The 24,482-nt window shown below is 43.9% G+C and overlaps 1 protein-coding gene across 2 annotated transcripts; it reads right to left on the reverse strand.

The window, feature by feature from the left end:
* Nucleotides 1–210: 210 nt before the first annotated feature.
* On the reverse strand, nucleotides 211–24,482 carry Nfkbiz (NFKB inhibitor zeta). Of its 2 annotated transcripts, XM_055594001.1 has the most exons (13): nucleotides 24,273–24,482; nucleotides 22,330–22,401; nucleotides 8,002–8,141; nucleotides 7,538–7,568; nucleotides 7,312–7,415; nucleotides 6,337–7,130; nucleotides 5,643–5,748; nucleotides 5,131–5,277; nucleotides 4,892–4,955; nucleotides 4,457–4,626; nucleotides 3,041–3,151; nucleotides 2,751–2,918; nucleotides 211–1,331 (listed from the first exon to the last, which is right to left on the reverse strand). In XM_055594001.1, exons 3-13 carry the CDS (start codon nucleotides 8,128–8,130, stop codon nucleotides 1,278–1,280), a joined length of 1,878 nt encoding a protein of 625 aa, XP_055449976.1. In that variant the 5' UTR covers nucleotides 8,131–8,141; nucleotides 22,330–22,401; nucleotides 24,273–24,482; the 3' UTR covers nucleotides 211–1,277. The 2 variants fall into 2 exon arrangements, with proteins under 2 accessions (XP_055449976.1, XP_055449971.1); XM_055593996.1 differs by lacking the exons at nucleotides 22,330–22,401; nucleotides 24,273–24,482 and adding an exon at nucleotides 10,277–10,638.

The raw sequence follows: 24,482 nt of genomic DNA on the forward strand, positions 1-24,482 counted from the left end.
ATTTATTAATGTTCATTTAAAACTATGCATGAGTTTTGTCAGAGAGTGTACTAGGTTCATTCCACCTTAGAAATGCCAAGTGGCTATATCTAAGTTCTGTTCATAGGACATGCTGAATCAAACAATATGATCAATTCAATCCAAAGGACATCTTTTAAAAAAGAACATGAGTACTTAGCTACAAAAGAAAAACCAGTCAATTAAAAGATATCATTTTAAATGGATCATATTTATTACAAAGAATCAGCACACAATCAAAGCTAAATATATTCTTCCCAGGCATATCAAATGTAAGCAAAATAATGTCAAAAAATTAACATTACTAAAAATCTAAAACATTTTTATGAATAGTATAAACACCACATCATATTACTATTTGACAACAGGAAACAATAATGAATTTTTGTAATTTCTATTAAGGACAAACAGAAAATTTAACAACTTTATGTAAATCACAAATTCTAAGAGGTGATTCATAAAAAGGGTCTCTTCAAGAATGTGCAATAACCTCTTTCCAATGCTTCAGCAGCCCATTTGCAAACCAAACATAGCAACTTTGGGACACACTTCACCTTTTGCTTCACCTTCAAAAACTATAGTTGGGCAATTACGCAATACAAGTTGCTTCAATTGTGCATAATTTTTTAAGTGGTAACAATTCACTAGCTCTTTTCCCTTTTATTGATTTACAAATGTCCATGTTAACAATCAAATATGTACAACATTTTAAAGGTAAAAATAACAGTTATGTACAGCTTCAAAGATCACATCCTAACCACAGAGAACTCTCTCACCTAGTGAAAGAGTGAGAGTATTAACCACCAGCTCCTGTATCAGACCAGGGAGGCATCAACAGGACATCCACATTTTTTGTCCCCTTTCAAAGGCTTTCAATTTTCTTCCCGTGTTTTCAAGTCCACCTAATTGTAAACTGGCAAGAGCTACATGAGCAATGCTTTATGCCACAAATCAAGCCTCTTCCCGTGAGTCTCTTTCTACCCAAAAGCTACTGCTTGTTGAATGCAATTTTACCATTCAGATAAATTGAGATGTATAGATCCCAGATACCTGGGCATGAAATATGCAAATCTGCCAAGAAAATTAGATATTTTTCTCCTTTTCTTTTAATATAACCCACTATATAATAGTGAACTAAATGTGTTTGTTTCATAGAAACAACTTACATTTGCCAGTACAGGGCAAATGGTCTATGTACAGATACATCAGGACTGCCTAACTGACAGTGAGTGTTGCTGACCAGGCTCCAAGCCATGGAGCTAGTACGGTGGTGCTCGCTGCTGAATGGACTTCCCCTTCAGGATACGCCGGATCTGGAAGAGAAATGGATTGTGAAGTTCATCTCTAATGATCAAAGTGGTACCCCTCCCTCCAGGGTTTCACTCCTCTCATAAACCTTCTACAGCACCCCTAACTTGTAAGCATAGCTGAGTCAACTCACCAGCCCTAAGAGTTTTAGCATTACAACTTTTACTGCTTATTTCATGTTTCCTGTAATGACTGTTGAGTGCAAGACAGTAAATCAGCTCCATTAAAACTGAAAATCAGCAACTAAAATAGGTCTGTATCCCCCTGCTAATCTTTACCACTAGGGCAGTCACTATGGTATAGAAGACCATCTCGTGTAGCGTGAAGCCAGCCAACCTCCAGTATCAAGAATGCAAAATCCCCATTATACACACTCAAGTGCATCTCAATGACTTCCAAGTCAAAACAGTGGCCAGAATACCCACATGTTAAAGCAACTGTGTGGCACCCTTCGGGCCCAGGAAAGCCCCCACAGTCATCTAGAGTGACAGATTTTGTATTCTGGTTGGACAAACTGGGGTATCTGCCTCTTAGCCCACCACAGATTAAAAGCAATAATGTAGAGGAGAAGATAGTGGTGGCTGCTTACAGCTGCTGAAGGGAAGCCTGTCCAGTGGACACAGCCTGGCAATGAAGAAAGGAGATGCCCCTCTCCATAACGGCACACACAAGACAGAAGGAAAGATGACAGCACCGAAGAGTCTCACACTCCTAGAATACCTCAGAGCACTGATGTGTGAAACTACACCACAGCAGGGCAGCAAACGCTGGGCTGGAGACCTCCATTTACTAGCTAATCACGGTTCCTGCCCTTTCTACACACTAATTCATTTTCTCAGTTAAACCTCACTGAAAAGTTTTTGTAACTTTTAAATGATAAAAATACATGTGAAAAACGCTACAAACTATCAAGTGTCTAAGATCCAAAGAACTCTGCAGACAAGCTACTACAACATTTTAGTTCTAATGACACCTAGGAATCAAAGAAAAAGCCAATCTGTATAAATTAATTTATAATTAATAGTATATTAATCATCTATTCACAGCTACCAATAGCCCTAATTCCCTCTGGGAAAAGAGGTCTGTAAAAATAATTTAAAAGAGTAAGATCTTACAGAGAAAAAGGTTACTCATGTGGAACTATGTAATCCTTGAGGATAAAATATAACCATCCTTAATAAGCACAGCACAATTTTAACATGTTCTAGGTACTTTTCCATCTCTTATGGAGGATCGGTTAGGAGACAGTTTTATAGAAGCTGATATTCACTAAGTAAGCCTTTACTGTGTGTTCCTGCACTATTTCAAACAGTCTTACACTGAATAGCCCACCTGCAGAGCATCAGCGGGCCTTTGCCCCTCCCCCTTCTGGATTTCAGACCAAAGGGCCTGAAGGAACCTCCACTCCCTCCTGCGGCCCTCACCTGTTCTCCCACCGGGCCATCGGGAACCAAATGTACGGGCTGCTCATTCTCCAAGTTCCGAGTGCTCGGGTCTGCTCCCTTCCTCATCAACAGACGGACTGCATCCAACTGTGTCACTCGATACTGCAGGCTGGCAGCAACATGGAGGGCAGTGTTTCCATTGTAAGCCTGAGAACAGATCAACACAATGGCACACATAAGGAAGGGGGAAATTCCCTCAGAGGAGCTCACAAGCCCAAAGGTGGGAAGGTCATTACAACGCGGGCAGCACCGAGGTTCTCTAAAATTACCTTTGCATTCACGAAAGACAGGCAGCTCGGCAACTCCAAAAAGAGACGAATGAGTTCCAGATTTGCTTCTTCCGCTGCCAAATGCAGGGCTGTGCGGCCACTTTTACGATCCTGGAGAAGGCAAGAAAGGCAAGAAGTGAGTATCCAGTTGCCAACCTTCAGAGCACCGGTTCTCAATCTTCCTAACGCTGCAAGCCCTTCCTTCATTCAGGACTATGTGTCGTGGTGAAGATAAAATTATTTCGGTTGTTACTTCATAACTGTAGTTTTGCTACTGTTATGAATTGTAGTGAAATTGTAGTGAGATGCAGCACATCTGATATGTGAACCCTGCGAGAGGGTGAGGGGGTTTCGACCCAGAGGTTGAGAACCACTGCAGGTTGAGAGACCGTGCTCTGGCCTTCTCTCAAATGTCTAAAGCAGCTTTAAAGATGCCTCTGCTGTTTCCTTCTTCCCAGAGCCTTCCTGAGGTCCAGGTTACATGGAAGCTCCTATTCCTCTTATACTCCCAGTTATTTTACCCACTTGATTCTCATCACATCCCACTCATACACAGAGAGGCCATTAAAGTGCAGACATGCAAAGCATTACTTTGTTATGTTATATCGAAGTCCACTGATTGTGTGTTCCTGTTTCCAGACTTGGCAGCCACCGTGTATTGCTATAATAGGAGAACATAGCCAGCTCCACAGGGACCTGTACCCACGTGGGCATCTGTATCCCAACGCATTTAACAAAATGTTAAAGGATACAGAAGATCATCAACAGATAATATCCAGATTTAAAGAGAATATTTTCCCTTTCAACATGGGGCCCGTGAGATGGCTCAGGGGATGCAGCGCACGCTGCCAATCCTAAGTAGCCGAGCTGAGTGCCCGAAACTCAGTGGAAGGAGAGAACCAACCCCGGTGGGCTAACCTCTGACCTCCACATCCATGTGGAGCAAAGCAAATAAAAATCTAACAAAAAAAAAAAAAAACAAAAAACATTTTCAAAAAATTAAAATTTAAAAAAAGGTAAGTTCCAGATCCCACACACACGCACACACACGCAAAAAAAAAAAAAAAAAAAAAAAAAATCATTCCAAAAAGCACCATCTTTATGGTGAGCACATGAAAATGGAAGCCAAGCAGCATCAATGACCAGCTTCTTTTCACTTTTAAACAAAGACTAATTTACTTCCCAGCTAAACAGTTTCGTCTGCTTGGACGACTCACGAATTAAAAAGACATCAAGAAATCGGATTAAAGGGTCTTTTCAAAGCTAAGCTTCTTAAATACACATGTAAAGCTACTCACTCCACCAATTTAAAAATAAGAGGAGGAGAGGAAGTAGTTTTAATCTGTGCTTACAAGCCAGGCCCCTGCCACACCCACGTTTCTCCTCACCCATCTCTAACCGCTACGGTGAGGTTACCTTCGCCTCCACTGCTGCTCCCATCTGAATCAGACACTTAATGGTGTCCACCAGACTCTTATTCTTCAGTAAGAGATCCTGCACTTCAGGCGAACGAGGCTGTTGATTCCTCTGCAGCTCATGGACCACAGCGTTGTGAGCCACAACGGCACAATGGAGGGGAGTCAGGCCTGCGGAAAAGGGTACCACGGAAGTCAAACACCCCATCAAAGCTTCCGGCCACCACAACTACCCTTAGGACGGTTCCTCAGTTCACTTAGAAAGGGTCTCCAGAAAACCTCGTAAGGCAATCCGTACCTAGGCAGTTTCAATGCCAATTTTACCTGTAAAACATTTAGCTCTACTTGCCTTCTCTCTTTCTTAGACCCTTGGAATCCATGGCCCCCTCCCCGCTTTCCATGTGGTTCTTTATCCAATGGAGTATCAGCTGCTTACCATCGTAGTTGGTCGCCTCAAGATCCACAAACTGATTGCTCCTCTCCGCTCCCTTCTGGATTGCCTGCGATTGTTTAAAATACACACCTGTTATCCAATGGTAAGGTACACAAATAGCCACTCACTACTGTGCTAATAAATAAAGAAATCAAACTGAACACAGATTATTTTAGCAAGCAGCCTACACGCAACCTCTTACATCCAAGCCCCATGGCCTCGGCGCTGTGGTGACTGCTTACCTGGAGCACCTGGGAGTGGCCCTTCTCTGCACACACGTGCAGAGGGGTTCTTCCCCAGCAGTCGGTGGTGTTGACCTGGGCACCAAGGTTCACCAGATCTTGCACAATGAGGTGCTGATTGGCAGCGACAGCCACCTGGAAGGCGCTCTGCGGACATTCAGAGAAGAAAGATGCGTTTTAAACCTGTAATGCTACCATAACAGGGAACATGAAAGTAAAAGAGGGCTGAGAGGGAATATCCTCGGACGGAAAACAGATCCTATTAATAAGCAACCAAATACAGAGAGGAAACTAAAATAAGCTCAGGGTGCGGCTTCATTACACGCAATCTTTGGTCAAACAACTGCAAAGTTAACATTAATAACTTCAAGGTTAACGGTGGCAAAAAGTCAACATCTCGAAGTTAATATTAACTGAAGTCCCTTGAGCTGGGGCTCTTAAGAAGTCTCCACGGGAGACTGGCCACCACTCACTTCAGCACCGGCCCATCTTAGCCACGCCACCGCCCTCACCTGCCCATTGTGCTCCTTGACGTCCAGCATGTGGAGGGCGTTCATCTTTCTTGCAAGGACGTAGGAAAGTGCTCGCCTCCCCTGGGCAACGGCAATGTGGAGAAACCTGGCAAAGAGGCAAGGAGAAGAGAGAGGGATTGCTTCTTCTGATGTCATTAAGCTGGCCAGAGAAAACAAAAACGCCCACCACCCTCTTTCTGATGTATTGATACACTCAGATGAGACACCGCAGAGGAGGAGAATCTGGCTTTTCTGACATGTTGGTACTCTAGCTGAACTGCAGCAGAATACAGATGAGGAGGAGGAGTACTGAACACCATACTGAGCACTGAAGACATTATTTTCAATGCTAATAAAAATTCTAGGACAGAAACATTACTATTGTATATGTAAAGAAACAGAGGCGTAGAGATTTTAAGTAACTTGCCCAAAGCTATAAAGACATCAGGACAGAGGAGGATCTAGCCTACAGACCAACTCCTAATGGATGGCTAGTCACGATCTAATTGTTTCTGCTCTAATCTGCATTAGTCTTCAAAACAGGTTATTCACAGAAAGCACATATTTTTAATTTAGGAGAAAAAGGTTTTCTTTCAAGAAGATAAAAGAAACATCCTTTCTTGAAATATGAATTATCATGGTGCCAACCACAAAGGTTCAAGGAGGACAGTATATGAGATAAAAGGATACTCACGTGTCGCCATCTGCATCCCTGGAGAGAAACTGGTCTTGGGAAATATTTGCCAATTTGCTTTCTTCCTGCTCTACCTGCCACTGAAAAAACGACTTCCCTAGCTGTGTGGTGTTCATTGGGCTTCCCAGGATGTTCTGGAGTGATGGGGAAGCACCTAAGGAGGGCGAGCCAGCATCGTGCACCCCGACTGCCTCACAGGCACTATTGGGCATCAGGCTAAAGTTCTGCAGGTGAACCTCATTTTGCGGTGGGACGATGGGGGCAGCCTGAACGGGGACAGCAACATTCTCAGATTCTCCTTGGCCACTCAGAAGAGACACGAAACTTTGGCCCGCGCAGAACTGTGGATCTTGATTATCAAAGAGGTTCGATTCATACTTCGGAGACTGGGCCGTTTGGGAATAAGGACTGAACTGCAGAGTTGGGTTGTGTGGATAGTGCTGTTGCTGCGGCGGTGGCGGGAGTGGCTGCTGCATGTTCTGGGTTTGTGGTGTATACTGGTACATAGAAGCCTGGTCCATCATTTGTGGAGAGCCACTGACTTGGAATGGTTGGTATTTCTGAGGCGGAGAGAAGACCTGTCCTCCATGGAAGTCCTGGCATTGGTCTCTTGGAGAGTTCTGTGGTACCACGGGGCTCATCCAGCTAACCTGGACAGTGTTCAGTGAAACTGGGCTGTACTCGTTCTTAATGTTTATAATGTTCTGAAGCAGAGCAGCACGACTCTCCAGCTTGGATTCATTGTGACAAACATCTTCCATGCTCTCCCCAGCTGCAGGTGTTTGGGATGATGTCTGGAAAGAAGGAAAAGACAACTTTCACAATCACTTCGTAGAAAAGAACTCCACGAGCTACAGGGTAGACTCAGCAGTAGGTTACATGGCTAAGCTTCAATACCAAGCACCAAAAAAATGTTTTGTTTTGATAGCAACACTATTCCACAGAGTGTTCAAAGGAAAATAGTGAGATGCTTACCACAAAGTGAGTAGGCAACAGAGCTGGCCTTTTGCAAACTGGTCCATCGGACGGAATATCAGTCCCCTTTCTTTTCCCCACTGCAGATACTGCACTCTTTAATTCTGTTCCCAAGGAAAGAATATGCAATCTGTGATCATTCCAACTTTCAAACTCCACCTAGAGCCACACTACGTCATTTCACTCTAAAAAGACCAATAAAATTATGAATAGAAGTAGCTCTTACCCGTGTGTTGCTCAGTGTTCGTGCTCTGTGTCTATAAGGGAAAAAGATTACAATTGAGTACACACAAAATGGCTTCTCACTCAGTAAAGATTTACCTCTGTGTCCTCTCTCTCTCTCTCTCTCTCTCTCTCTGTCACCATTTTTTACCTCCAGCCTATTCAATCCTGGTCACGGTGAAATAAATAATATTCTTTGCATCTGATTCTTTCCTCTGTAATCAAAATGTTCCACTTTGACCGAATCCTATGAATCTCCTTGTCCCTAAACTGTTTTCATTTGTTTTTCCATTTAAATTTCCCTTACACACCTGGCACTGAGCCAAGTGCAAGGAAAGCAGCAAATAAAACAGTCTGTCCTATGATCTCAGTCACTGCAAAGGAGTTACTGGATTTGGCTAGCTAAAATAAAATAACCTTGAACGACTCGCCTCCCACCCGATCAAAACAAAGAGCAGAGGCCACCACCTTAAACTCATCCACTGACTGGCCAGAAGTCCTCTGTTTGTTACTTCGGATATGCAGGAGGAGTTCCTTCACCGAGTTCTTCACTCGAACACCTTGAAATGGTCCTCTCTGCTGCCTGCCAACCCCCATATGGGGCTCAACTGTTCAGAAGAAAAGGAACCCATCTCAATTACAACTCTTCACAGTCATGAATCATCACAGCTCCCAAAGACTACAGCCTGATGGATAAAATCCTCAAGCAGCAGATTGCAAAGCCTTTCCAATGGCCAAAGCTTTTCCAACATCCTTTGGTCAATGGGTTCTCATCATCAGTATCCAGTCCTTCTCAAGGGTCTGTGTTGCCTGATAGGTTTTCCTACCAGGCACCCTAAGGAATTAAAGGGCTAGCAATTAAGGAATTAAAGCAGATCCTTGGGGCCAAGAGATACACCCAAATAAAGCCTCTCTGTCTCTCAGTACTATTTACTCATGAAATAGGATCAGAGTCTTTGCCAAGATTGTAGACTTATAATTATTCTTGACTTTGAGAAATCCTTGGAGGAGCAGAGTATAAATGAGGCATTTGTAGTTTTTAAAACAGAGTCTTTTATGTCCATATAGAAATCATAAACTACCTTTATTATCATTCACCTAATAGGGAACAAAACTTCCCCTAAAGATCTCAAGGTACCAAAGCTGACAAGCCAGCAACAGGGACTTAAGATTTCTTAGTATTTCCTTAATTCATTTGTGCCAAGAAAGCTGCTTAAATTCACTTAGCACATTTCCACATCACACACAGGATTTCCCCCTCACTCACTGCTCTTAGAATTACGTACATGGGCATTCTAAGTAAAAAGGAAACAGGCGTATTCACCTTAAAACTTCAGATGGCAGTTTAAAGTTTACTGTGAGGTACAGAATTCCACTCCTGGCCACAACTTTGTAACAAGCTCTTTCACATAAATTAAAGACAACATTGAGGGGATCAGGAAACGAATAGCTGTTCCAGTGTCCAAAGTAGGAAAAATTAAAAAGGAGAACAAAGCACAATTCGGCCATCCATACCACAGTATATGAGACACTCAGTGATGAGGCAATGAAGTGATCAGATAGTCTTTCAATTTAAACTCAAGGATTTCAACAAACACCTGAATAGCACTCCTCTGGAGTGTCAGGAGTTAAATTTTCCATGCCCAGGAAAGACGGGGGGGGGGGGGGGGGGAGAAGGGGGGGGGGGGGGGCAGCTTTAGGAGTCCCCCATGGCGTGTGTGGTAAACCAAGAACCAGCAAAAATCGGTTCAGCTAGATGTCAGCCATTTCGGCCTAACGACCTCAGAAAGGGCTGTCAATGCATACACACCTAACTTTTTAGCTGGACCATACACGACCCTGTGGTTTAAGGCACATCATTTTAAATTTAAAAATAACTGTTTAAAAACAAATGACACCCAAAGCTTGAGTGGCCAGCAATATTAGCGTAAAGAGTCGTTCTTTAAAAGAATTGCGACGAGAGGCTCTAACAGCTGAGACGGTCTAGGCGGTGTTAAAATCTACCCACGGCGGCATCCTGTTTTCCCCCAGAATTATGCAACTCGGTTCACCAAGAAAGGAAACCACGCAGTTCGCAGCTAAAGAAAGGGCTTCAGTAGATAGAACTTTCCCACTCTAAAGCACACAGAAAAACAAGACGGCAGAATTCCTAGCAGGCCTCGGAGACGCCAACACCATAAACTAAGTGCAGAAGCGGAATCACTTCTCCGACCCTAGCTGTCCTCTACAGCCTGATAAATTGGTTTCTTTTTCTTTTATTCATTCCTACAGATATATCAGGAATAGGTGGCGGCTTTTAAATCCAGTTCCCAAAGCTTTATATTCTCTGCTACTGCTTCTCACTAAGAGAGTTACAAGAAGAAAACTTCATCAGACCCAAAACCTCACCGTCGTATTTCTCAGATTGTCGAGTTCGGGGGCACGGGGGAAGTGAAAAAAGTAAGAATTGGGAGATGGGGGGGGGAGGGGGAGAATCCTAGACTCTCAAAAAGTTCTTTCCTCCCGAAGCCAGGCGCTCTGGCCAGCAGAGTGCTCGGAGCTCCAGCCTAAAGGCTCGGGACTCGGCACACAGTCAAGGGCATCCAGCAGTCACTCAGGACCACACTGTGTGTGTTCCGCGGCTGCAGGGGCCGCTTCACATCTCGACTAGGCGACCCCTCGCTGGGGAGTCCTGCCCCATCCTCCCAGGCGTGTGAACTCCTCTCCCCGAGGAGAGGATCGCGGAGTCCCCACGGGTGGGTACCTTGCGGGCGCTCGGCGCGCGCGCCACCTTTCGGGCGGGACTCCACGGCCCCGCAGGAGGACACGGAGGAAGTGGAGGAGAAGTCGGAGGAGTCGGAGCCGGGCGAGCCGGGCGCGGAGGGCACGGCGGACAGGTAGCCCGTGTCGCAGGCTCCGGGGGCCGAGGGCGGCGAGGCGCCGTAGAAGTATGCCAGGTTGAGCGGGCTGGTCATGAGGCCGCAGTCGCCGGCCGCGTCCAGCAGCCCCTCTCCGCCGCAGCTGTCGTCCAGCAGCTTGTCCACGATCATGCTCCCAGGCTAGACGCTCGGGGTCCCCAGACACCTGCGCCACCGGCGGGCTGCGGCAGGGCGACTCGTACGTGCGCGCCCGGAGGCGGCCGGGCTATTTAAGGAGCGGTGCTCGGCCGCCCGGCCCCTCGCCCCCCCGCCAGCCCCCGCGCCCCGCCCGCCCGGCCATTGGCCGCGCCTGGGCTGCTCGCGCCCCGCCTCCGGATGCGTCTAGTTTCCAGTAAAATGCCCGGGATGAGGCAATGCGCCCTCCGCCCTCGCCCCGCCCCGCCCGGGCGGACGGGTTGTTTTCCGGCCGCTCACCTAGAAACCCCGGCCGGCACCCGCGCCCTGGCCCGGCCCCCGTGCCGGCTCCGAGCCTCCCCGGCCGGACTGCGCTCGGCTCACCGCACCCCGTGGGTCCTGGACCTGCAACAGGACGCCTCTGCAGGGGCTGCGAACCTACCCCCCTCCTCGGGAGGGTTAGGGAGCTGCGGGGAGTCCCGGGCCCCCGCGGGAACGGGTCCGCCCGGTTCTGGGAGTGGAAAGCCCAAGCTGTGCGTGCAGAGTCCAGTCTCCTCCCGTGCCTCCCAGCACTTACCCGCCCCCAAACCTAGGAGCGTTTGCTTCCAAGCCAGGTCTTTCAGGCCAGGTCTCAGTTTCAAAGCGCTGGAAGTTTTTCTAACTTCCTATCTGGACCATAACCGAACTTTTTGTTGTTGTTGTTGTTGCAGGGTTCGAATAAAAAGCAAAAGTCCAACCTTTCGTACCCTTCAATACTAGAATAAACTCTTCCTAGCAAAATGATTAATGCAATACATGCACGTATATTTTTTGTATGTTTTATGTTGCTTTTTATATACTATGTAATGTTTTATTCTGCACAACTTTACTCTGTCTGATAAACAGGGATTTTGATGTTTCTCTCTTGAATAATTTTTTAAATGTTTATACAGCTGTTGCCACAAATCCAACTAGGGAAATGACAAGGAAAGTTTGTTTTCAAGGGTGAAAAGGGATGAATGATTAAGTCTTTAGTCCACAGGAATGAGGTTCGTACACACAAAAGAAACTGACTGTGGTTAAACATCATGAGAGATACAAAGTTCAGTGGACAGTCTAAAAAGAGAGGATGTTTCTTGTGGAGAGAGGAGGTCACAGGGAAAGTCTGCAAAGAATGAGGCTTTGAGGTGAGCCCTACAGGATGGCCCTAAAGGATTTTGGGAAAATCATCAGCAAAGAATTAAGGCCAGGAGTCAGGGAACAATCTACACTGCCTTTTAGGACTGCCGAAGGGAAGATAGCATTAAATGTAAAAGGTAACGTTAAGTGGAACACCTCCAGGGGCCAGCGAAGATACTGGAACTTCGATGCTCACTGAAGAAACATGAAGGAATTTGAAACAGGCAAAATGAATCTAGAAGCGTTTTTTGTGTTTTTTTTTTTTTTTAGAGGAGATAAGACTGAGGGTGTCCTAGTGGCCAGAGTTGATTGCCATGGCCCCAGAGAGATGACCTGACCTAGAAGGAACTGTGGCAAGGGGGAAGCTAAAAGTAGATAGATACTGAGTAATTAAGTGAATTGCACTACTAAGGCAGAATCCACAAAGCTGGCTCGGCTGACTGTGCTGGACAGAAGGGCAGCCCTCTGCTCTATAGCACTAAGCAGGCACCCAGCATCATTAAAGCTAAAACTGGTACCAGTGACTTCTTACTGCTCACACTCCTGTTTGTTTCCTGGAAATAGACAAAGATGGGGAAATGAGGGGATTTGATTCCCTAATTGTTAGCTCTTAGGCTCTTGCTCTGTGCTCAGGCAGCCCAGAGAAAAGAGCTGTCAAACAACTTGTGACACTCCACAGGGAGAGCTTCATGGCAGCCACACGCCGTTTGCTGCTGAAACACAACCCTGGCTTCTAAAGGTGCAGCCTGAGCCAGGACTGTCTCAAATGGCTTGCACCGGCCTTTCCCTGGCACTCTTTCCACCAAGGCCAGATTGAGGGCATGTCCCCTGGTGTAACCACAAGAGAGACTCCTGTGGCTGGTGTGGAAAGTGATAGGTGACTGGTACAACCAGCCCCTTTCCTCAGGCTGCCCAGCTCACTCTGGACCAGCTAGAAAACACCTTGTGTTTCTTCCTCCCCATTGTTACAACAACAGGCCCAGCTGAAGGCTTGTGAATGGTATTGCCAACTTGTGCTTAATTTTTAAGTTCGCATACAAAAGCAGTGGGTTTCTTTGTGGCATTTTTATACATATCTGTCATAATCTGTTCTAATTCATCTCTCCCCCACTCTCTGCCTCCTGTCCCCAGTGGCTATATAACCTCCTAGACCGTACTCCTTTCTGATTCCACCAGCCTCTCTCTATCTTCCTTTTAGACCTCTTTGTCTCCTGTCATAACTGTCTAACATGGGTCTGATGCTGTTTTAGTGATGGAGATTAGAAGACCCATCTCGAGGCTCAGATGTACGGTGTGCATCTAGGACACTGGAAAAGATGGAAATAATATATCAGAGAGCTCTGCAACTCATGGAAAGGAGACATTGTTCCAAAGTGACCTGAAAAAAAAAAAAAAAAACCCTTTCGCTTGGCTTCATAGATGTTAATAATTTACTATCTTGTGTTTTATACAACAGAACAGTTTGAACAGTTTTATGGTACTGGTTATGTTGTAACACCATTGTCAGACCAATAATTCGGAGTTCTAAAAATGGAACGGAATTTTTAAGTGCAAAGGTAATGAACTTAACACCGTATTCATATTTGAGATGGAAACACAGGTATCTAAGAGAATGAGCTGTTGTACTATACTGACAGAAGAGGACAGGCAAGAAGTTGGCAATTCCCCATTATTGATTTTGCTGACAGAAAGGGGGGAAAAGATCACAGCAGAGCCACTTTCAAATGACATGGCAGCTCAGCAAAGGACAAGCAGCTCTTGTGTGAAGAATTCCGCTGCTGCCTGAAAGAGGACAATTCTACAGACTATGCCCGCTATTTGTTTGCACTCACCCGATACCAGCCCATATCACATATCAGCACATTACATGAATGTCTGACTACAAGCGCAAGGGGGGCCGAGACACCTGAAATGTACAGTCTCCTTTCTGAATCTCAACACTAAATGCTACCAAAAAAAAAAAAAGTTTCACTTAAGAAAGTCTTAGATAAAATCATAGTGATCCTAAATTGTATTTATACTGATCCATGAAGTATGTATCACTTTAATCTTCTGTGTGGTGAAGAAGGCTTACATGCTTGCACTGTACCTTGAGGTACAATAATTGCCTTTAAGAAGAGTATTTGCCAGGCTGGAGAAATGGCTCAATGGTAAAGAGCATTAGCTGCACTTCCAAAGGACCCAGGTTCAATTCCCAGCAACCACATGGCAGGTCACAACTGTCTATAACTCCAGTCCCATGTATTCTGACACCTTCATGCCAAGGCACAGAGAATTAAATAAATTATATATACATACATACATACATATATATATATATAGAGAGAGAGAGAGAGAGAGAGAGAAGAGTATTTGCTAGCATAGCTGTCCTCTGAGAGACCCCACCCAGCAGCAGATCAAAACAGATGCTGAGACTCACATCAAAACATTAGGCGGAGCATGGGGAGCCTTTTGAAAGAGTTAGGGGAAAGGATAGAAGGATCTGGAGAGGACAAAAACCCCACAAGAAGACCAACAGAGTTAAATAACCTGGACCCAGGGGGCTTGTGGAGACTGAAGCACCAACCAAGGACCATGCATGACCTGGACCTTGACCCTCTACACATATGTTGCCAATGGTCAGTTTAGTCCTCCTGTGGGTTCCTTAGTAAGGGGATCAGGGCCTGCTTTTTTATTACAACTCCTGGCAGGGTTGCTTTGCCTGGCACTCAGTACTAATGTGACTTGATGTGCTGGAGTGGGTTGGGAGGGATCCCCTTTTCTGAGGAGTAGGGGAGGGGGAGTATGGGGAAGAGGGAGGAAGGGTGGGGCCAAGAGGAGAGGAAGGAGGGACTACGGTGGGATGTAAAGTGAATAAATAAAATAAAATAATAATTTAAAAGAAGAAAAGTATCTGTTCATCAGGGTGAACAGTGCGGCTTGCCATTCATTCTAGTCAAACTCTAGGCTATGAGCTGAGCCAGTGTTTGTCACAAAATTTCATGTGAATGACAAGATGGATATTCGGATTTCTTTTTAATTACAAAGTAAGTCTGCTGTATCAAGAAGAACTTTCAGTATTTGTTAATGATAAAATTCAAAGGTTTTAATGAAAAATTAGAAGTTGAGGCAATCTCTGTCAGATTCTCCTGAGCTGTAAAGCCTCTGGTACTTTAAAGACTTCTGTGATGAAGCCAGTGGTGATGTTCACAAATACAGTTTTAAATTATATAATGAAACCTATATATCATTCTATCCATGATGAAGCATTAGAAAAATCTGTATCACTCAATTAACTCTATGTTCCAGGTGAACAATGCAAGATATTACAAAAATCACCTATGGGTAAAAGAGCAATTAAAGTACAATCAGACCAATAGATTTAATGAATCAAAAGTTAGTTAGGTTCCAGGGATATGGCTCAGTGGTAGAGCACTTGCCCAACATGAGGAAGGCCTTAGGTTCAGACCCATAAAACATTCACACAAAAATTTTGGAAAGCATGGTGTTGCATACTTATAATACCAGTGCCTAGCAGGCAGATGCAGGAAGACCTGCGTCTGGATTCAAGAGCAGCCTGGGCTACATAGAGAAATCCCTCCTGGCCTCAGATACATGGTAATGTCTCAAAAAGGAAAAAAATATTGATTGGACCGATATAAGTATTGATTTATATTTTTCAAAACCCTCACCTTTGAGGGCTCAAAAGAAGACTCATGGGTTAAAAGTACTTGCTGTTCTTACAAAGGATCAAGATTCAGTTCCCAGAACCCACATATCAGCTCACAACCACCTGTAACTCCCAATTCCAAGGGGCCTGACGTGCTCCAAGAGCACCCGGCACACTTGGGGGTGCATACATACATATATACACCCACTTACATACATACATACATACATACATACATACATACATACATACATACATACATACATACAGGCAAAATAAATATTAAAATAAATATTAAATAAATAATAATAGATATTAGAAACCAAATTTCACATTCAAAGTCTCCTTTTGTGGAGTTGGGGCAGTGTACACGGTCCGACACTGTAACCGAGGCTGCCCTGGAACTCACTGAGATAAGCCGAACCTTGCCGAGCTCCTAGTGTCTCCGCCTCTCAAGGGCTGGGTTTAGAGGCATGTGCTTTAACCTCACGTCCTCTTAAATACAGGTGGTACACGTCTGTCAATCATTCCTTATATAAAGACGTGAACACTTATATGCCCGAATTTTAATTCTGGAACTTTTTTGCTAAGGATATTCTTTAATGTGCACCCCTTAGTTCAGAATCTAAAACTTGAAGGTTTTGGTTAGGGAGAGGGATTTCTTGTTGCCATTACTTTTTAGAGAGACTGACTCTGAATTTCTACAAATAAGGAATGTACCAGATTAAAAACACCAGTTATAGGAATGTTTAAGACCTGAAAAAGAAACCAGCCTGGGCCATGTACAAAATAGGCCTCACCAATGAAATAATTAAAAATGATAGCCACAAAATATAATCTATACTTTGGCATAGTGATGATGTTGATGGTAGTAGCTATCACTACTGAACATCCACCATACAATAAATACTATGTTAGGTCATTCACATTATCTCTAGTGTAACAAATGACTGGAAGAATAGGCAACGACTGGCGTGAAGTCAATACAGTCAATGGCCAAAAACTAAAGTGGCAGCTAGTGAGAGCTTGCCAACAACAGCCCTGAACAACAAACTCTGAACTTTCTGTTATTGAGAAATATGTGAATTTAATAGCGTTCACAGCAATCACCTGAACAATCACTTCCCCTCCCCCAAGACTGCTTTTGTTTACACTTTCAGTATACCTTTAGTCAGAAACTGGGGACCACAGGCTCTTGGCTAAACCCAATCCTTTGTGCAAGCTGCTCCCTAAGAATGGTCTTTACATTGTTTTAATCATTGATTTTTAAGTGCCTATTTAAGTAACTATACAATATTTTCCATCATCTCTCTTGGACCTCAAAACCTCAAATAGTTCTATTTAGCCCACTATAAAAAAAATATATAAAAAATAAAATAAAATTCTACCTTCTGATTCAGGAAGAGGGGCTTAGAGTTTCTATGGTAGGACCCTAAAGCTTGCAAACCCAATTCTAGCCATTTCTGGCCTTGGGAAAACACAGGCCGATCCTGAAGGCTCTCTGACAACTACAGTCTAGCTGAAATGGTGCTCTCCACATTAAGTGAGTGACCCATACTGAGCCCTCAGTATAGGAGGAGAAGTGATGGAGGACATGTTCTGGGGGACATTTCTCCTGCTCAATGATTGGACCCATGACAGAGTCCAGATCAAATTAACCCTAGGCCTGATTCCACATCCTCTAAGGTGTGGCCTTATCAAACCTACCGGTCCAGCTATCAACTCAGTTACAGTCTGAACTGCACCCCTATTACCAGAGAATTCCTTTGTTGATACCCGAAGCCCTGGGACTTCAAAATGAGACTATATTTGGAGATAGCCCTTTAAAGAGATAAGTTGAAATGAGGTCAAAAGGTTTTCTGTTGTTGCTGTTGTGTGTGTGTGTGTGTGTGTGTGTGTGTGTGTGTGTGTGTGTGTGTACACCTATGTATGCAGGTATGAGTGGAGGCCAGAGGATCAGTCTTGGGTGTCATTCCTTAGGCACCATATACCTAGGCTTTTTGTTTTTGTTGTTTCTTGGGATATGATCTGTCTTTGGCCTAGAGCTCACAGAGTGGGCTAGGCTGGCTGACCAGCAAGCCTGCTCATGACCACTATGCCCAGATTTTTTTTTTTAACATGGATTCTGGGGATCAAACTCAGATCTGCATGCTTCTGCACCAAGCATTTTACCAGCTGAGCTCTCTGGAACCCTAAATTTCTGTTTGAGTGAGTGATTGATTGTTTTTAAGCAGCGAAGTCAGGAAAGCTAACACTCGATTCCAGTATATTTATATCCTCATGAACCACATTGGGAAACAGCACATTGACTCTTGCTACGAGTTTTATCCAACCTAAATCTCTTGCCTGTAATATTTTTTCAACTTCTGTTTGAAATCATAGGATTTTCAAGTAAATCAAACTTTGGTCCAAATCCCATCTAATATCACTTAATAACCACTTAATTATCTCCTCTAGGGCTGTTTTTCTCATCCTTAAAATGGGGATTTAACTATTTTTGGTCAGTGTATTAGTTAAATGAGGCACCATTTATGGTAGTTATCTTTTTTTTTTTTTTCAGATCTGTGTTGAATACTTGATAGCTAAGCTAAATATTCTGACATCTTTGGATCACCAGCCTAACTTTCCTAGAAGAAGGAAAGTTGACAATCTTGAAGTCAGGTTTGGACTTCAGCTGCCTGAGAACAGTGGAAAGCTGGTGTGACAAGCCATGGGAAGCTACTCAGAGTTTCTGAGCAGAGTGAAAACATCGGAGGTGGCAACTGTGCTCATGTAGGTAAGTGGAACACTCAGAAACAGTCAGGGTCATGAACTGCAGTGGTACCTGCAGGATGGAAAGGGAGTGCTATTTGAGGAAATGATTCAGAAGTGTAATCCATAGGGCTGACAAGGGACTGGAAAACAGAGAAAGGACAGAGTCAGGACGCAGCAGGGCTGACAGTGTAGGGTACATCATGGACAGAAATAAGGAAGCCAGGTGGAGAACAGAGGGAGTCTGCATTTCCTGTCCTGCCACTGGCCTGCATCTCACCTCTTCCCTGAAGCCCATCAGAGCAGTCACTGCCCCACCAACTTCAAGAAGGCATCTCACGGTGCCAGGGTGGGTTAGTACCCTTGGGGGGCCTCCCCTTCTCTGAAAAGACAGAGAAGGGAGAAGGAAGGGGAGGGGCGTGAGGATGGGATTGGGAGAAGAGAGAGAGCCTGCGATCAGTCTGTAAAGTGATTAATTTTTTTTTAAAAAAAAAAAAAAAGAAGGCATCCCACAATCCACAATTAGCTCATGGGGCATGAACCTTTACAAAAGGCTACTTACATTTCTAAAGAGAGGCTGAATTGATAGCTGGACAGGTAGGTTTGACAGGGTCCCACCATAAAGAATGTAAAATCAGGCTTATGGATTGGTTTGATCTAGACTTTGATGGTTTGGTCTGGGCTCTTTCATTGGGTCCAGCAGTTGAGCAGGAGAAATGTCTTCTAAACTTTCAGTTATTTTTGTCTGGTTAACCACTTATTTGTGTGGAGCGGTGTCTCCCTAAATCATTTCTGTACCTTATACCTATCTAAGTTTTTGACTACCATAAGCTTTGGAGCTTAGACAAACAAATGAAGTATATGGAACACTTGGCCTCTGAATATTGCCACCACATTGTGCCTCCTGAGTTACAAGCCGGCTGTCATCACTCACTGTGCTCTAGATATTTAATTAGTGTTGCGTGTAAGAATCTCTCTTATCTGAATGCTGGATGCTGTTCAACACCACAAGTAAACAAACAGAATAGTTTTCTTTGGTTGTTCAAGTTGAGCTAGAGAACTCTAGCACAGGAATGACAAGCTAGGAAGGCCCTGCTCCACCCACATCTGCCATCTTGGATCAAGTTCATCTGACATGACACTAGCGATTTCAAGGGTCAGTTCAACAGCCTGGCCCAGAAAACTGTAGTTTTGGCTTCCTCTAACCCTTGTCTTCCATCTCAGCTCGAACCCACCTTCTTTGCTCTTAGCAGAGATAAGACAAAGAGAGCTCTTAAAGCCTTCCTGATAGTTGTCCACAGACAGCTATTCCAACCAGAAAACAAATCATTTTCACTGCTTCTTACAGAGCATTTGTTAATTCCTAGCACACAGAGCAACTGTGTGTTATGAATGTGGAGGTAAGTGAATGGCAGCACAGAAAAGGAGTAGGGTGAAGTCAGAGCCACCCAACTCCCACCCTCTCAGGTCATCTTCAGGCACAGACTTACCCGAGGTACCTGTGAGTCGCCTTCTAGCTCTGGCCCTTTCAAATCTCTGGGAAATTTTTCAGGATTTCTTTTGAATTGGTGTTCCAAAGCAAGTATCCTAAATGTTTTAAAGGACCCGTTGTATATGAAATCCAGCACATTGCCCCAATGGTTTTCATTGGCACAATTTTCAGCCATACACTTGTTTCTAAAGTGCAGGTAGACTTTTGGGAAGATTTTTGTTTCAATCATTGTGGTGCTGAATACAGAACCACTGGGCAGATAGATTCTATACTCTTAACTTGATTATCAAACTTCGACTTACACTCATGGTGCACACAATTATTCACTCTACTCAGCCAAACACTGAAAAATGAGTTAAGAAGAAATAGGCAAGGCTGGCAAGACAGCTCTGTGGGCAAAGGCACTTGCCACCAAACCTATGACCTCAGTTTGGGCCCCAGAACCCACATAGTAGAAGAACCCCAGAGCCCACAAAGTGTCTTCAGACCTATAGACAGACACACACACACACACACACACACACACACACACACACACAAAATATATGGCTGCCTGTCTGCCTATCTGTCTGTATGTATGTATGTATACGCATACATACATATATCAATGCTATAAAAATTTTTAAAGGAAAAAAAACAATGATTGTGGGATAGCCACTGTGAAAACTGGTATAGCAGAGCTTCAGAAAGTTCAGCACAGGGCCAGAAAGATGGCTCAGTGGATAAATGACTTGCTTCAGTGAGTTCAGTCCCCAAAACTCACAGTGAAAGGGGAGAAGTGCCTTTTGAAAGTTGTCATCTGGCTTCCACTGTGGCATGCACACACTCACACAATAATAATAATTCAAGTTAGCTTTAAAAGTTATATACAAAATTACTGTATGATTTGACAATTTGGCTTCTGGGTCTACAGCCAAAAGTTCTTAAAGCAAAGACTTAAACAGATCCTTATCTATACAGGCTCATAGCATAAAGCTCATAATTTTGATAGCATACATAATTCTACAATCATCTTTAAAAATTATGAAATATTTAAAGATATATTAAAAGAAAAGAAAACGTCTCTTATGGAAAAAAGAGTAAAAATGGTTCCTTTTTTTTAAAAATTCTTGACAATGATGGAGACAGAAAAGAAGCAAGCAATCAGAGAAAAGCTGTGAATGTCATTTGAATAAATACCTATAGAGCATTTACATGGAGACTTTTATGGTTTTTGCACTCCTGTATGCCCTATAGGAAGTTTCTAACACATTTCTTTGCTAAAGACCCTCTCATGAGCATTAATCTGCAGGTATTCTGCATACGGATCTGCATGTCCTGGCTCCTTGCAGCGCACTGTAATAGCTTAAGGTTTTTCCCCCAAAAGAAACGATATTCACCCTCTTGCGGTGATGTTACCCCCTTGAAGAATGCACCATGTATTCCCATGGGTGATATTCAAGAAGCAAAACTTTACCAAAATAGTCAGAGGGACTGAGAGAGGACATAAATCACACCATGCTTGTGTTCTCAGCTATCCAAGTAGACTGACTCATTTATTCCTCCACTCGGGTGATACCACTGACCCTGTAGGAAATGCAGGCTGGGAAGGGATTATAAAACATTTCTACAAAATAACCAGGGAGAGCAAATGCGTAAATGTAAAGGTCTTCTAAAGCCTCCTGGAGGCTACCTGTGAAAACAGATAATTCAGTTAGCTTACTAGCTCACTCTGAAACATCAGTGCAGCGCAGTAGATTGGTGGGTTTACCCAAGGCTCCCTGCTCCAGAGGAGGCAGCAGTGGACCCAGCAGCAGGGGGGGTGGGAATATTCTCCCAATGTTTATCTTTCCAACATGGAAGAAAAGGTCTTGAGAGGGGCAAAGGGAAATTGGCAACAGGATAACCCTTCCTCTGATATATGCAATTGTTTCCAAAAAGGACACAGAAAGTAAATGGCCATCTCTTGTGCAATCCTTAGGCCAGGCATTCCAGTGAGGTCTAAAGCACTTCTCTGCTGTCTCTTTTAAATATGTATTATCATGGCAGTTATCAAGCAAAACTGAATCAAGTAACTATGGACAGGGAGTAAGTGGTAGCCAGGACTCAGACCAAGAAGTATAAGAGACCCTGGGGAGAAACTGGCCTCTCTCATTGGCACATTTGTGTAACTGGCCTGGTGGCAAATCTAGATACTACTTTCTATCTGAGCCAACTCCCAGTTCTCCTGAGACTATGATATATACCTGAGTACAGTAAACCTCAAATGCTGATATGAGGAGAAACCGAGCTCTTGCAGGTTCAGCTCCTAAAAGAACTGTTTAGAAACACTAATTTCAAGTTCAGTATTTTCTCCATGAAATACTTGGACCTCCCAGTTCCACACTGAAGGAACAGAAAGTGCTTTGATCAGAAGCCACAGACATGAGTTCAAATGAGCTTCTTGACCTACCCTAAGCAGATGTGATGCTCTCAGAACCCGTGGAAGATTGCATAATCCTGAAACTGTCCATTAGCAGAGGGCTGGATTCCCCTCTTAGATGTGCTCATAGCCTCCTCCCATGAGAAACAATGGAAATTCAAATATATTTGCTTACAAGTCACCAAAAACTTTTGGTTCATAAATCATAATTGTCTGCTTGTAAAGAAATGTGCTTCACAAACCTTAGAACTCTGAATGAAAACACCCCTTTTCCCATAGTGACAATACCACTTTGAAACACTCCCTCACTCACCCTCGGGATTTCTGCATCAGGCCAAGATCAAATTGTGAAGTTCAGCATGGGCCTCGGAATCTTCTCAGTGAGCTGTGGGCAAGAGATCAAGAGGCCCACCAGAACAGTGTAAATCATAAGCCAAGAGGAAATATCCTTCAAGAGTGATTTGTGGTTGGTCTCTGAACAATCAGAAAGCCCTCCTGAAGATCACACTTTCAGAAGGGAGCTTTTAGAAAGGTTGCTTTCTGTGTTCTGAGAACACAGGACAAAATAAAAGGGACAGGTTTGCCCCCTTTTCCTTCCTAAGCCCAAAAGGCCAATCTCTTAATAATGGCTGTGCTGACCCTGGCCCTACCTGAACATGAGGCGGAAGGCCCCCAAGTACACAGCCACAGTATGTACTCTGCACTGACCCACCCTAAGATGGCTTCTGTCTCTTCAGGGCTTGTCACAAGTACCCTGCCCAGCTGTGTCCTTAACCTGCAAAATGTTAGAGAAGTGGGAGAAAGAGGAGAAGGCACATGCTATTCTCAAGCCAAATAAAAAATATGTGCATATGAAATGTGGCTTAAGCCATTCTGTATGGGGGATAAGTAAGGGAGATGAACAGGCCTTGGAAATTTTTCTATTTGGTTATCCAAACAACCCATATTGTCCAACAGTGGTTTTCAATCCTCCTAATGCTGTGACCTTTATTACAGTTCCTCATGTTGTGGTGGCCCCCAGGCATATAATTATTTTTGTTGATACTTCATAACTGTAATTTTGCTACGGTTATGAATCATAATGTAAATATCTGATGTGCAGGACAGCTGATATGCAAACCCTGTGAAAGGGTCGTTCAACCCCTCCAAAGGGGTCATGACCCACAGGTTGAGAGCCACTTAACTAAGAGAAGAAAGAATTGTATTTCTTTAGATGCCAGATTCAAATTAAGAATATATGTGTGTGTGTGTGTGTGTGTGTGTGTGTGTGTGTGTGTGTGTGTGTATGGTGCCAAGTGCTTAATATTTACATAATAAATGTCACATCTTCTTTGAGCCAGCTCCTTTGCCCAATACAACCAGTTCACTAAGGCCCATGTAGAGAACCTCTAATCCATCCCATCTAGAAACATGCTTTCATGTGGATGAAACCTCTTACACATTTCAAATAGACATTTATGAACCTGCCAAGCCATCAAAACAGTGGTTTACTCTCATTCATAAAATGGCCATTCACAAATTTTAGTTTTATAGAGGTGTTCTGAGAATTATCTAGGGTATGCTATAAAATATTTCAAGATACATTTTTTTTTCCCATGAAGACGCAGTTTCATATAGCCGGGCGTGGTGGTGCATGGTGCATGCCTTTAATCCCAGCACTCAGAAGGCAGAAGCAGGCAGATCTCTGAGTTCAAGGCCAGCCTGGTCTACAAAGTGAGTTTCAGGACACACAGAGAAACCTTCTTTCTCTCTCTCTGTCTCTGTCTCTGTCTCTGTCTCTGTCTCTCTCTCTCTCTCTGCCTCTCTCTCTCCCAAAAAAAGCAAGACACCGTTTTATGTTTACCCTCAGTGAGGACATATACCTTTAAACCCACCCATCAAGCTTCCTGAGAAATTTTCACCTTAGGGTACCACCATTTTCCATCACTGGCTTTAGATAAATTCATACATAGATTTACAATGTCTTCATCCTTCATCACCCATCATATCCACTTCCACCAGTATCTTACTTCTTTCTAGGCCTTTAAGGCAAACAGACATGATTCATGCTATCACCAAAATATTAAAACATCCTGCATGCCACCCTCACCCCCTCCAAAAAAGAGTGTCTCACAGTATTTTGCCACAAAGCAAATGCTGTAATTTAAACTGCAGACATCGAACTCTCAAGGAAAGAATATGGGAAAGGAGCCGCTTGAGGGCAACTTAGCTCTTAAGACACCCTTTCATATTAAATATCAAATAATAGAAGTATACCTTTGTGTCTGAAGATTCAAGTCAAAAACATGTAAAGGCAAATCAACTGTTTCCAGCTGTAAGCGGCGATAATGCCCCAAGTAACGTGAGAGCATCAGAAGACTGATCGGTTTCCTTTTGAGGTTACATGATAAGGAGCAGTTAAAGCAGCCTCTGTCTCTAGAACTCGCCGACTGACCTCGGTGGCAGAAAGTGGCCAGTCCTCTAGCC

This window comes from Psammomys obesus, unplaced genomic scaffold (genome assembly GCF_907164565.1).
Source record: "Psammomys obesus unplaced genomic scaffold, mPsaObe1.curated_primary_1811, whole genome shotgun sequence".
NCBI classification, from domain to species: domain Eukaryota; kingdom Metazoa; phylum Chordata; class Mammalia; order Rodentia; family Muridae; genus Psammomys; species Psammomys obesus.